The sequence below is a fragment of the Aedes albopictus genome, chromosome 3 (genome assembly GCF_035046485.1).
Source record: "Aedes albopictus strain Foshan chromosome 3, AalbF5, whole genome shotgun sequence".
NCBI lineage: Eukaryota > Metazoa > Arthropoda > Insecta > Diptera > Culicidae > Aedes > Aedes albopictus.
The window spans coordinates 317111306-317124287 of NC_085138.1; the positions used below are offsets into that span (position 1 = coordinate 317111306).

Consider the following 12982-nt stretch of genomic DNA (forward strand, 5'->3'; position numbering starts at 1 on the left):
CAATTGGTCATCACCAGGGCCCTGTAGCATAATCGGGCTAATAATATTAGCTACAAGTTACAAGCTACAAGTACTAATATTACAAGTGCTAATAATTTGTGTTGCATAAAGGCTCCATTTCTCACTAATATTATTAGCACTTGTAACACAGACAAACAGACGTAACACTTCGAACATTTTTCGATTTAAATCATAGTCACGGAAACATATTCGCCCAATGCTAAAATGACTAAGTTTGGCCGAACATCAACTAGGTGGCGGTAGTGAGCAAACGTCAAACTCGAACAAAAACGATGTGAGCGCCACAGGTGGGTAGTTGGCCAACTATCAAATTTTGGAAAAGATCGTTAAATCGAAGTACGATGGGAATTATCGGAGTGTTACGTCTGTTTGTCTGTGCTTGTAATATTAGTGTCCATGAAAATACAAGTTGTTTTGGTTCATTTACCTGTCAAAAATCATCCGACAGTTTACTATTAATTTGAAATGGCAGTTGTTGTTTGTTTATTTTCTGCATTTCCCGAGTAACATCGTAAAAAAGTTAACAGAATTTTCTTTAAAAAATAACTTCATTGATTCCGAAGTTTTGCATTCTCTATACGATACATGTGCTGTTTGGATCATTTTCGGCCGCTCTAACGAAATATTTTTTTTTACAAAGTATGGAACAATTCCAATTACCAAAATTAAGTGACACATTTTGAAAATTTTACTATTATTGTTTATCATGAGTTTTTTTTTATAATGGTATTTTCATAGACAGATGGATGATCAAAGCGTCAACGATAACATGCAAATGCAAATGACAAATATACACACACAAACAACAATTAGTGAGTATGTACCTACACTAAACGGCGGCTTGCGGTGAAAATTACTATTCTGAGGGTCAATTTAAATGCACAACGCCACTAAATTTGTGCAGACTGAGTTTCGTTTTAATTCAACAGAATTATGTTTTCAATTTTACCATGGACTCGATTTTCAATTAAAAAAAGTTTCTGTTGGCAACCGGATTCGAACCAAGAATCTTGACATCACCAGGCTCGCACGCTACCACTCAGCTATCGAACCGGTTGATGTGAGAAGAAACAAAACGCACACAAGAAGCGTTGATGCGTCGATGATCATGTTTTGCCATGGTAAATTTAAAAACATTTGTGTGCTTGTCATTACTGCAAGGCTCCTTTCAGTGTAGAGTGCAATGCAAAAGATTTAGCAACAGGTATTATGCTTCTTGTTAAAATCCGAAGTTATCTGGGATGCAAAATTGAGCTTTTACCTACTCTTATTTATATGTCACAACTCGATTCGGGTTAGGGGGCATCCATAAAGTACGTCACGCTTAGAGGGGGGAGGGGGGGTTCTGAAAAGTGTGACAAACAATGTATTATGTATAGGAAAAACCCGTACGAAGGGGGGAGGGGGGGGTTAAAAATTCCCATTTTTAGCGTGACGTACTAAATGGATGCCCCCTTAGTGTAAAGTGAACAGACGTCCCGGATTGTGCGGGACAGCCCCGGATTCAAACTAGTCGTCCCGCATTGTAAAGTGTCCCGGAAATGTCCCGGATTTCAACAACAGCTAAAATATGTTTTATTCTTGACAGCTCTATTTGACAAATATGTTGAACTACTTCTGTTCTTTTTAAAATCCAAACTTCGGACAAATTTAAATAGTAGAACATGAAAAAATGACCTTTTTTCATGAATCAACGTGGCTCACGTTGCTTGTTTTTTTTTCTATTTCTTGGATTTCGTAAATTTTACCTAAATGCAAATTATTCACGCATATTGCTTGATTATTGTAAGCTCTTTGCAAGTGAATTTTAAGAGTTTTTGCCAGAACTTTTGTTCACATATTTTTTTTTTTCAAAAATATTCCCTAAAGTGTTTCCAGAAATATAGATACATGCACCCACAGAGCGTTCTTTGAGTAATACAAATCCCGTCAGATAAAATCCCAAGAGAAGCATACCAGAGGCTGCTGGATTCGTGGAAAAAAATAGTAGAACTTTGAAAGCGAGCATGAATTTCAGTTGAATAATCTAAATGAATTGTGAATCGTAGCCTGTAGCATAATCGGGCTAATAATATTAGCTACAAGTTACAAGCTACAAGTACTAATATTACAAGTGCTAATAATTTGTGTTGCATAAAGGCTCCATTTCTCACTAATATTATTAGCACTTGTAACACAGACAAACAGACGTAACACTTCGAACATTTTTCGATTTAAATCATAGTCACGGAAACATATTCGCCCAATGCTAAAATGACTAAGTTTGGCCGAACATCAACTAGGTGGCGGTAGTGAGCAAACGTCAAACTCGAACAAAAACGATGTGAGCGCCACAGGTGGGTAGTTGGCCAACTATCAAATTTTGGAAAAGATCGTTAAATCGAAGTACGATGGGAATTATCGGAGTGTTACGTCTGTTTGTCTGTGCTTGTAATATTAGTGTCCATGAAAATACAAGTTGTTTTGGTTCATTTACCTGTCAAAAATCATCCGACAGTTTACTATTAATTTGAAATGGCAGTTGTTGTTTGTTTATTTTCTGCATTTCCCGAGTAACATCGTAAAAAAGTTAACAGAATTTTCTTTAAAAAATAACTTCATTGATTCCGAAGTTTTGCATTCTCTATACGATACATGTGCTGTTTGGATCATTTTCGGCCGCTCTAACGAAATATTTTTTTTTACAAAGTATGGAACAATTCCAATTACCAAAATTAAGTGACACATTTTGAAAATTTTACTATTATTGTTTATCATGAGTTTTTTTTTATAATGGTATTTTCATAGACAGATGGATGATCAAAGCGTCAACGATAACATGCAAATGCAAATGACAAATATACACACACAAACAACAATTAGTGAGTATGTACCTACACTAAACGGCGGCTTGCGGTGAAAATTACTATTCTGAGGGTCAATTTAAATGCACAACGCCACTAAATTTGTGCAGACTGAGTTTCGTTTTAATTCAACAGAATTATGTTTTCAATTTTACCATGGACTCGATTTTCAATTAAAAAAAGTTTCTGTTGGCAACCGGATTCGAACCAAGAATCTTGACATCACCAGGCTCGCACGCTACCACTCAGCTATCGAACCGGTTGATGTGAGAAGAAACAAAACGCACACAAGAAGCGTTGATGCGTCGATGATCATGTTTTGCCATGGTAAATTTAAAAACATTTGTGTGCTTGTCATTACTGCAAGGCTCCTTTCAGTGTAGAGTGCAATGCAAAAGATTTAGCAACAGGTATTATGCTTCTTGTTAAAATCCGAAGTTATCTGGGATGCAAAATTGAGCTTTTACCTACTCTTATTTATATGTCACAACTCGATTCGGGTTAGTGTAAAGTGAACAGACGTCCCGGATTGTGCGGGACAGCCCCGGATTCAAACTAGTCGTCCCGCATTGTAAAGTGTCCCGGAAATGTCCCGGATTTCAACAACAGCTAAAATATGTTTTATTCTTGACAGCTCTATTTGACAAATATGTTGAACTACTTCTGTTCTTTTTAAAATCCAAACTTCGGACAAATTTAAATAGTAGAACATGAAAAAATGACCTTTTTTCATGAATCAACGTGGCTCACGTTGCTTGTTTTTTTTTTCTATTTCTTGGATTTCGTAAATTTTACCTAAATGCAAATTATTCACGCATATTGCTTGATTATTGTAAGCTCTTTGCAAGTGAATTTTAAGAGTTTTTGCCAGAACTTTTGTTCACATATTTTTTTTTTCAAAAATATTCCCTAAAGTGTTTCCAGAAATATAGATACATGCACCCACAGAGCGTTCTTTGAGTAATACAAATCCCGTCAGATAAAATCCCAAGAGAAGCATACCAGAGGCTGCTGGATTCGTGGAAAAAAATAGTAGAACTTTGAAAGCGAGCATGAATTTCAGTTGAATAATCTAAATGAATTGTGAAATATCATTTTGAGAAATTTTTGAGTAATGCCTGAAAAGTTCCAATGAACATAGTGCAATTGCGTTAGATACGAATCTTCCAGCGAAATACTGAAAAAATGCCTTAGTAACCTCTCAGGGAAAGTTCTCGAGGGACATTGTTGAAATTTTTCAATTTACCTGCAGTCCCTTGAAGTCCAAAAAAAGCAAAGTCCAGCTGTTTATCTAGAAATGCCTGAAAAAAATCCTCAAGTTTTTTTTTTCAAAGTTTTCACTAGTAATTCTTTTGCACAAAAATATTTTCAAGGTTTCTCCAGGATTTCCTTCAACAGATGTTCCAGGACTTTTTTAGAAATGATCAAGGGATTTCTATAAAAGTTTTGTTAAAAACTCTTTCCTGATTTTTTTCCAGCAATTTCTTTCAATGTTTGAACAGAAGTTTTTCATTCAAAAATATTGAGACATTTCGAAAGAATTCTCTTGAAATGTTTAGAAATAAATTTTAGAAAAACCAAAAAAAGATGAACACAAGAAGAATCTCTAAAATATTTTTGTTATGTTTTTAAATGTAGGGCCTTGTTTTTCATTATCTTTATTTGATAAACATTTCAATCAAATTCATATAAATTTCAGCATTTCTCAAAAATTTAACAATTATTTTATCTTTTCTATTTGTTACGCCTGCAACCTATATTTTTATATAATAGTTTTTTTTTTGTTGAATATTGTGATTCGGTGACTGATAAACTGACGATTTGAGTTATGAAAAACTGTGTCCCGCATCAGTGCAAAACATATCTGGTCACTTTAGGTTAGTGTATATTAATTGTAGCTCTTATTGCTGACTGCACCCCAAATTGGACTGACACAATAGTGTGCACACACCTTCAAAGTGTGATTGCAGCGCAGGGCCACGTCGGATCGAGTTGAGGTCTTCGGTGCACTTATTCCTTGTAAATGGAGGAATAAGTGCACCGAAGACGTCGAGACGATCCGAGGCAAATGTGCACTTTTATCACACTTTTTAGGCGTACCAAAAAAAGTGTGATAGTCCAATTTGGGATGTAGTCTGCAATAATTATCTTGATGATGCGCAATACAAACAATTAATTCAAATTTATTCTGCATCTGCAACTTCACCTGTGTATAGTCGCGCTTTCGATTTGATGCAGTGACCACATAACTTTACCAAGGACCACAAATCAAAGATGGGTATTGTAGAAACTTTGGAGAATCCTTAGCAAAAATGATATTTTGTTTACAAAATGACGTGCAAATCAACGCAATTTTCTATCAATAAATATCTACACGCAGAAAAATAAATTGTAAACACAATTAAATTCTAGTTCAAATCAACCCATTTTTCAGTTTACTATAGCGACAAACTGATTTCTAGTTTAAACTGAATTGTTCTATTGTTTGATAATACAAATATTTTCATTTGTCGAAATTTTTGGGAGTTTGTTAAAACAAACAGAGATATGGTATTTTCAACATGAAATAATGGATTGATTCAAACGACTGCACTTTTGCCACAAACAAACCCGGAATGTGATTGTGTTGGTGACGGCAGCAACTGCGGCAGCTCGGAAATCTATTTTTAGACCGTCGGTAAGCGGATGGGGAGGAGAACGACCAAAAAAACAGACAAAAAAGGCGAAACCGATCAACTTTTTGTGGATGCTGTCGTGAGTACCTGCGCGATATCCATCACGGCCAAAGCTGCACTTGGAAGTTGGCGTGATGAATTTGCTACACCTTCTTCGTTGTGGCGATGTTGGGGTAAGCATTTTATAGCTGTGTGAGTGCTTTCGGGCCATGTTTATGGTTTTTATTTTGTTGAAACAAATGAAATTTTTGACATTATATGAAATGATGGTAATCGGTTGTTTTTATCGATAAACTTTAAATGATAACAATCAAATATAACTTTGGAATAAGTAAATTCTCAGTTTGAAAACCAACCATGCGTTTTATTGTTTTAAACAAGCGCCATTTTTCTGCGTGTAATACATATTGCTAAACTTAATCGTCGAAAACTGGAATTATAATTGAAATGTTAGATAAATAATATCTTTTGAGTTCATCAAAATGATATATTAATGCATTTTAAACTAAATATAACTTCTGCAGTAATTAAAATTAACTTGTAAATTATTTTACAAGACCTTTGAGACTTGTAATCAAAAGTACAAGTCATAGCATATATTTTATACTTGTAGTTTGTTTATGCAACAGACACTTGTAAATTCTACTAGTTAATAATATTAGTCCAGCCGACTTGTAATATTAGACTTGTAATTTGTACTTGTAGGATTTTTATGCAACAGGAAATTACAAGCTACAAGCTACAAGACTAATATTATTAGTAAAATTTTCATTATGCTACAGGCCCCAGCAGGTCACCAATCGATCAATTTTTCAGCGCAATCCGTCTTTTGATTCTTCAGATTTGTGCTTTTTAAAATTCGAAGTGTGGCTTCGTTATATATTCACCTTAAGATGTTCTTTTAGATATTTTCCCGGGAACTATTTCGGAGTTCATCCCTGGGGGATGATTTGCTTCGGGGTTTTCTCTATAGACATTCCTTCATGCTTTTCTTCAGGGATCCCGAAATATCTTCAGGGTTTCCTCTAGTCGGGGATTTCTCCTAAAACTACAAAACCCCAACTAGCATAACAGTCCCATTTGAATTTTTATCACTTTTGAGTTATCGTTTGGAATAGCCGTCATTTTCAATATTACTTCTAAAAATAACAATTCAAATTTCGAACTTTATGTCAATATGTGAAAAGAATGCCAAATTATGAGCGTCCCATATTGAAAATACCCGCATAACAGTCCCATCATGGATTTGTGTACCCTGTAACACAAAACTAAACAATTTTGTAATACATAAACGTACTATCTTTTCACATCTATGTATTGATGTAGAAAGCTAGTTTCGAGATGATTGAAATATCTTTCAATTATGGTGACTTTTCAAAGTTTTATATAGAAACGAATTTCCAACTTAAAATGCCTTTTTCAACTTTTTATAAATGGGAATGATATGCGAGTGAGGGCAGTACCAGTCCCGGTCATTTGTATTCGAAGAAACATGAAACAAAGGTTTGGATTGAGTGGAATAGTCTATTACTTAAAAAATATATTGAATACATCCACAGCTCCTACTTCTTGGCATATCTTGCCGCCGCCGCATCCGAAGCCGCCACAAACGTTCGCTTGAGTTTGGTTTCGCGCGACTGCCGATACTCGGCGGCCACGTCCTTGGAAAGTTCCGCGATCAGGGTCATCGTTTCCGCCGGATAGCGACAGCCCAGAAACTCCACGTTGGTGAACACCTGCGCCAGGCAAACCAGCTCATCCTCGGAGAACCGATCCTTGTGGCGTTCCATGAACATACGGCGCAGTTCCCAGTGCTCGTCGCACTCGTAGAAGGTTTTGTACTTGTTCACGTCGAAGCTGGTTCCGGCGGCCATCGTATGTGGATGGGATGTGAAACGAACGTTGATGAACTGGAGAGGGCTGTCGCTGGTGTAGCCTACGTTCGGCGATGGTTCCGGACTTGCAATGGAACCGAAGACGAAGACTCACGGAACTAGCTTAGTAGGGTGCAGAGTGTATTCGATTCCACAGACTGACAGATGAAGACAACAATCATCAAAAGTCAGAAAAATGTCTTGCAAGCAGTCATTAGGTAGAGGTTGTTCATAAATCACTGTATTTTTGAAGACTGAGTGGAGTGATGACAAAACGGTGAGGAAACTTGCATGCAAGTTTTTTATTGCAATAAGAACCACCGTGCACAATGGGTCGAAGCAAATATTTTTTGACAATTTAATTACGTAGTTATTTCAAACAAACATGCAGGACCTGTACTGCCTATGATCGCATAATTGTCCCATATGAATAGGAAACCCAGCAAATATGGGACTGATATGCGATCATGGGCAGTGTAGCGAGGGTTCCCGAAGGGATGATAGTGTTGGTATTCAGCAAAACCATGTTGAGGGTTACGGGTTCGATTTCCGTAATGGAAATCTCCAACATGATCATTGACAGAGAAAGCTCTCAGTTAATATTATGTTTCCAGTTCAAAACCGAATTAGCGACATTTTTTCTTTGACTTCCGCTGCTTTTGCCTTGCGTCAAACACAATGTCGGAAGTGGGGCGCTGTATTGTACACCTGGTGCTCTATACAGCGCCCCACTTCCGACATTGTGTTTAACGCAAGACAAAAGCAGCGGAAGTCAAAGAAAAAATGTCGCTAATTCGGTTTTGAACTGGAAACATAATAACTGTGGAAGTGATCATAGAACACTAAGGTGAGAAGCAAGATTTTTCACAGTAAGAACGTTACGCTAAAAAGATGTCCAAAAAATCTGTCATATATCTAAAGCCTCTTCAAGCAGACTTTTTTGTCGATTTCGCTGACATTTTTGGAATTACATCAGTGCTGTGTCCGTCTTGGGGACTACCACTGCTCTAATTAACTTTTTTTTTCTCATCTGTAGAGCCTTTTAACCACTGCGCCCATTATTCAGGAATGTTGTGGTATGACCCATATTTAATTTGGCGCTAATCGATTATCCTGTCACAATTGAGCTGTGATGGACATTGGTTGATAAATCACTCGATCCCAATGAATTAACTACATCGGCTGTTTTCCTACTCTCCGCATCGACCAATGTCCCAAGTAACAATGATAGCTGAATAACAGCTTATCCAGTCGAAATTTTTAAAATCAAGCCTAAGAGCGGTTTATTCAGCCGTTGTACAGCAATAATGTTTGTTGGGGTGGCGCTAGCTTCTATGCGCGAAAAATTGCTAAAAGTAAATCGCAAAAATATTGTATGGCGAATACCATCTAAAGGCAAATTCTTTAAAGTGGAACACATTATTCGAAAAAATATTTGGTAGTGGTTGTGCACAATGGTGACCACTATTAAGCCTACCAAATATTTTTTCGGGAAAAGCTTTGTATTTCAAGTAATTCAAGTTTAGATGCATTTCGCCATACAAAATTAAATTGATTTACTCCTGCTGATCAACTGTGGCTGCGCGCAAAGCAGGTAGTCCATTAGGCACAACTCGTTTAATAAAGTCTATGACCATGTTAGGATTACTTGGCCAAACTTCCAAGGGCTCTAATAACCCTTTTTCAAATATTGACAACCTTTGATTGGACAGCTCTCCACAGCTGCAGAGTAATGTTCAGCGGTTTCGTTTTCACCTTGGCAAAAACGACGCTCAGATGATTGGATTTGTTTAACCTTGTATGGATGGCCCCTATTGGGGCAGTGACCGGTCATCAGATCTCTCTTGCTTAAATTTAGTATGGGCCTGGCTTTTGCTGCACTAGGTCTTATAAATCTTTTTGCTTCCGTGGCATTCCAATTGGATTCTACGTTTCCCATATTTTTAGTTTCGTCCTAACAGTACACTCCGGAACTCCACAGAATGGTTCAGGGCCTACGAAGCTCGATGCTGAACCCTGTCTGACTAGATTGTCGCCGTTTTTATTTCCCTGAATTTCACAATGATCGGGCACCCAGTACAATGTTACTTCGTTCCTACTAGCCAACTACTTCATAGAAAGAGTGTATTCCACACTAGCTTGGACTGGCAAGTGAATGCCCTTAGCACATTTAGAGCAGCTTGAATGTCTGAGAAGATGCAGATTTGTGCAAATCTGTAATTTCTCCTCAGGCAATGGTATTAGCGAGCTGCAAAATGGTGAGTCGGAAAGGAGAGCGTCCAATATAGCTCTGGTCCTCACATGTTCCTATCTCATGCTTCCGCGGGTCAAGCGATGTCAAAGACCGCCAGCTAAGAGTTGTGTGCTTAGCTGGTAGTGCAGCCTGGGCACTGTTGTCCTTCTGACTTCAGCTAGATTGAGGAGGTACGTCTCGAGCGTCTGTTCATCAAGGAGCTCAAACCAAGGAGCGGCTCAAACAGTGTCTGTTCTGGCATCCAGCGGCTGAGTACGAAATGCTCCTCCACCGGAAGCTACACCTAAGGTGGCAGCCTCACCACGGTGGATAGGGGAACTTTCGCCAACAACCCCAACAACCTACTGTTTCCGAAATCATAAAAAATGTTACAGAAACCGAAAATGAAAGATTTCGAACTGATTCAACGGCAACGACTTCAGTTCATAGCCTATTGCTGTACACGACAGACGTATTGCTCTGCTGCTCTCGCTTTTATTCGTAACCCCGTTCGTAACCGGTGCAAGAATGTGCAGTAGAGTAAGGTGGGGCAAAAGTTGAAAATTCAACCTTTTTCAAAAAATCGAAACGGATAAAAATAAATGAATACCGTGTGGTGATTCTACCATCCATGAGCTAAAATTTTGCTGAACAAAGTTACACCAAATGTCTTTCCAATTTTGAGTTACAACACTTTTTGCATGTGTGTGTTTTATTCGAACTCTTGCCCCACCACTGGGGCAAAAGTTCGAATCTAGTGTTTGTGAAATTTCGCTAACCGTAGCACACTCTTTTGATACTTCGGTAATAGGAATACCTGAAACCACTTAATATTTGATGTTAGAACTGGAATACACTTTAAAATTCGATCTGGATTTTACCCAAATCAGGGTTAAATTTGCTACACCAAAAATTAGTAATTTACCGCCAAATTCAGATAAAACAACATTTTTTTTTCGACTTTAATCGAATTTTCTCACTAATTCCCTCATTCTTATCAATAATATGTACATTTTGCAGATTTTTAGGTTTTTACCTAAAGTTGCCCCACAATTCGAACTTTTGCCCCACTATGTGTAAAATATGATTTCCAAATCTTTTTTGCAAAATGTTATACATGCTAAAGCATCTTCAAAATATACCTAGTTACGCCCCAAAATAAAACATCGAATTCGATTTCATTACAATTCCATTCCATGCGTTGTTGGAAGAACCATCGCATGTTACAATTTTTTGATCAAAAACCAACATTTTGTCACAACTTTTCGAAATATTGATCAATTTTCATAATTTTTGGAATGAAAGACTCTTTTTCAAAAAGGGTTCGAACAACCTTGACACCCAAAAGAAATAATTTGAATTGAGCTCACAAACTTCAAAAGAAACTCTTGCCCCACTCGAACTTTTGCCCCACTTTACTCTACGCGTAAAAACACTCTGGTAATTGATTTAAGTGTGCTACCAGCACGACCAGACATCGCCACGGTGCAACATTTTTTGGAGAATCAGTTGAAACTCCAATATTCGGATGTCTTAAGCATTCAGTTGCATCACCCCCGCAACTGTGTTCTCATAGAGATGAAATCATATGAGATCGCCTTACGCTACCAAACCCAACACAATTGGAAGCGAAAAATGCTTTGTGCAGACAAAGACTTTCGTATTCCTGTGTACGTGGACTGCGACGCTGTGACGGTTCGGGTACACGACCTCCCTCCGTCGATGAGCCACTCCACCGTCCGGGACTATATGTTGAAGTTTGGAGAGGTTATTTCCATCAGAAGTGAGACGTGGAAACATTACTTCCCTGGGATATCAAATGGCGTGCGTTCATCACTATCGTCCAGCAGGAAACGATGATAACTTACGACAAACAGCCTAAATCATGTCGTCATTGCGAACAACCAGCCCATCCAGGCACCAGGTGCCTGGAGTCAAGCATCCCAAACATCAATCATACTCATCAAAATCAATCAGCACCATCCCACGGCTTGTTCAACCTGGAAGACTTTCCTCCCATCGGCGGGCAACAAGCATCATCGCCAAAACTACCTACTGCACTGAAATAAATTTTGTTGTCGTTTCCACCGAATCCATGGTAGAATTAAGAACTGTACCAACAATTTTCAACCGAATGCAAAATTCTGTTAATTGTACTGAAACATTGTCAATATTACTATGCGTGTATTACTGTTGACTAAAAACATTCTTGGTTTTACTATTTGGGCATTGTAATTTCGACCATGTAGACTTGAATGCTGCGCGTCTTAGATAAACATGGTCAAAAATACAATGTCAAAATAGTAACATCAAGAATGTTTTTAGTCAATGGTACTTCACGCATGCACTAAAAATAATTCGCATCTAGTTTGTATGTGCCGCGCACATAGATTTTTGCAATCAAGCTTTGCACATAAATTTCACTGGCCTTGCACATTGAACCAGATTTCTAGCCCATATTAGTTTCTACATACAATGCACATAAAGAATAAAGGTCTGTACTTTTCCATTTTAAAGGTCAACCTATTGCATTTTGAATGTCATCACAAATAAATATTAGGGTATCGGGATGCTTCGTTGGCATAGCCCCCTCGTTCGGCCTATCTCAATGTAAACCAAAAACTCAAACAAACACGCATAACTGGATATCGGAAAAGCTATGCGCCAAACAACTGTAACATTTCGTTTCAATTTTAGCACTTTGGAGCATTAAAATTGAATGAAAATGTCACTTTGTTTAACTTTTGTAGACGCCACGATTCTTCGGCTTAGTGGGTAGTCTATACACATGATCATAAATGACATGATTCTGGAACATTTCGAATTCACTTTTCAATAACTGAACATTGGATGCGACGGTTAAAGACGCTATTTTGAACTTGTGTATTTGTTTTCAACGAATAATAACTATTTTACAAATTGAATGTGGGCCGAATATTGGGGACATTTTTTTCACTATGTACCCAAATCTTGACCCATCAGTAAAGTGACGTCAAAAACAACGATAAAAAGGCGTCAACAACATTTCTTGCGTAAGAACCAAAAAGAACGAACAGGAAGAAAGATTTTGTGTACGGTGACTGTAAAAATATAACACAATAATAGGGTTGCGTTGTTTTCGTTACTAGATTAAGAAAGAACTTTAATTAATGTGATTTATTTTAGTTTTTTGAAAATTTGGCTCCGAAAATGTAATTCACAAGTAAGATTGGTGAACAAACAGAGATAATACTTCAGCAGAAATATTGAAAAAATAAGATAATAAGTGGTTCCAGTGCATGGAAAGCAATAGGCCAACGTTGTATCCACTAATAGGCCAATTTTTGTACCATGGAC

At 37.6% G+C, this 12982-nt stretch overlaps 2 protein-coding genes across 2 annotated transcripts in view; both read right to left on the minus strand.

Moving 5' to 3' along the window:
* Positions 1-12982, minus strand: part of LOC134284167 (uncharacterized) — a 309616-nt gene that overhangs the window by 272374 nt on the left and 24260 nt on the right. The gene's annotated exons all lie outside the window — the stretch shown is intronic.
* On the minus strand, positions 7050-7588 carry LOC109413556 (partner of xrn-2 protein 1). The gene has a single exon (XM_019687242.3). It carries the CDS (start codon positions 7411-7413, stop codon positions 7102-7104), a length of 312 nt encoding a protein of 103 aa, XP_019542787.1. The 5' UTR covers positions 7414-7588; the 3' UTR covers positions 7050-7101.

What these genes read in the sequence shown, in the direction of transcription:
- LOC109413556 (XM_019687242.3), bottom strand. Translation starts at nt 7,413, where the DNA reads ATGGCCGCCGGAACCAGCTTCGACGTGAACAAGTACAAAACCTTCTAC.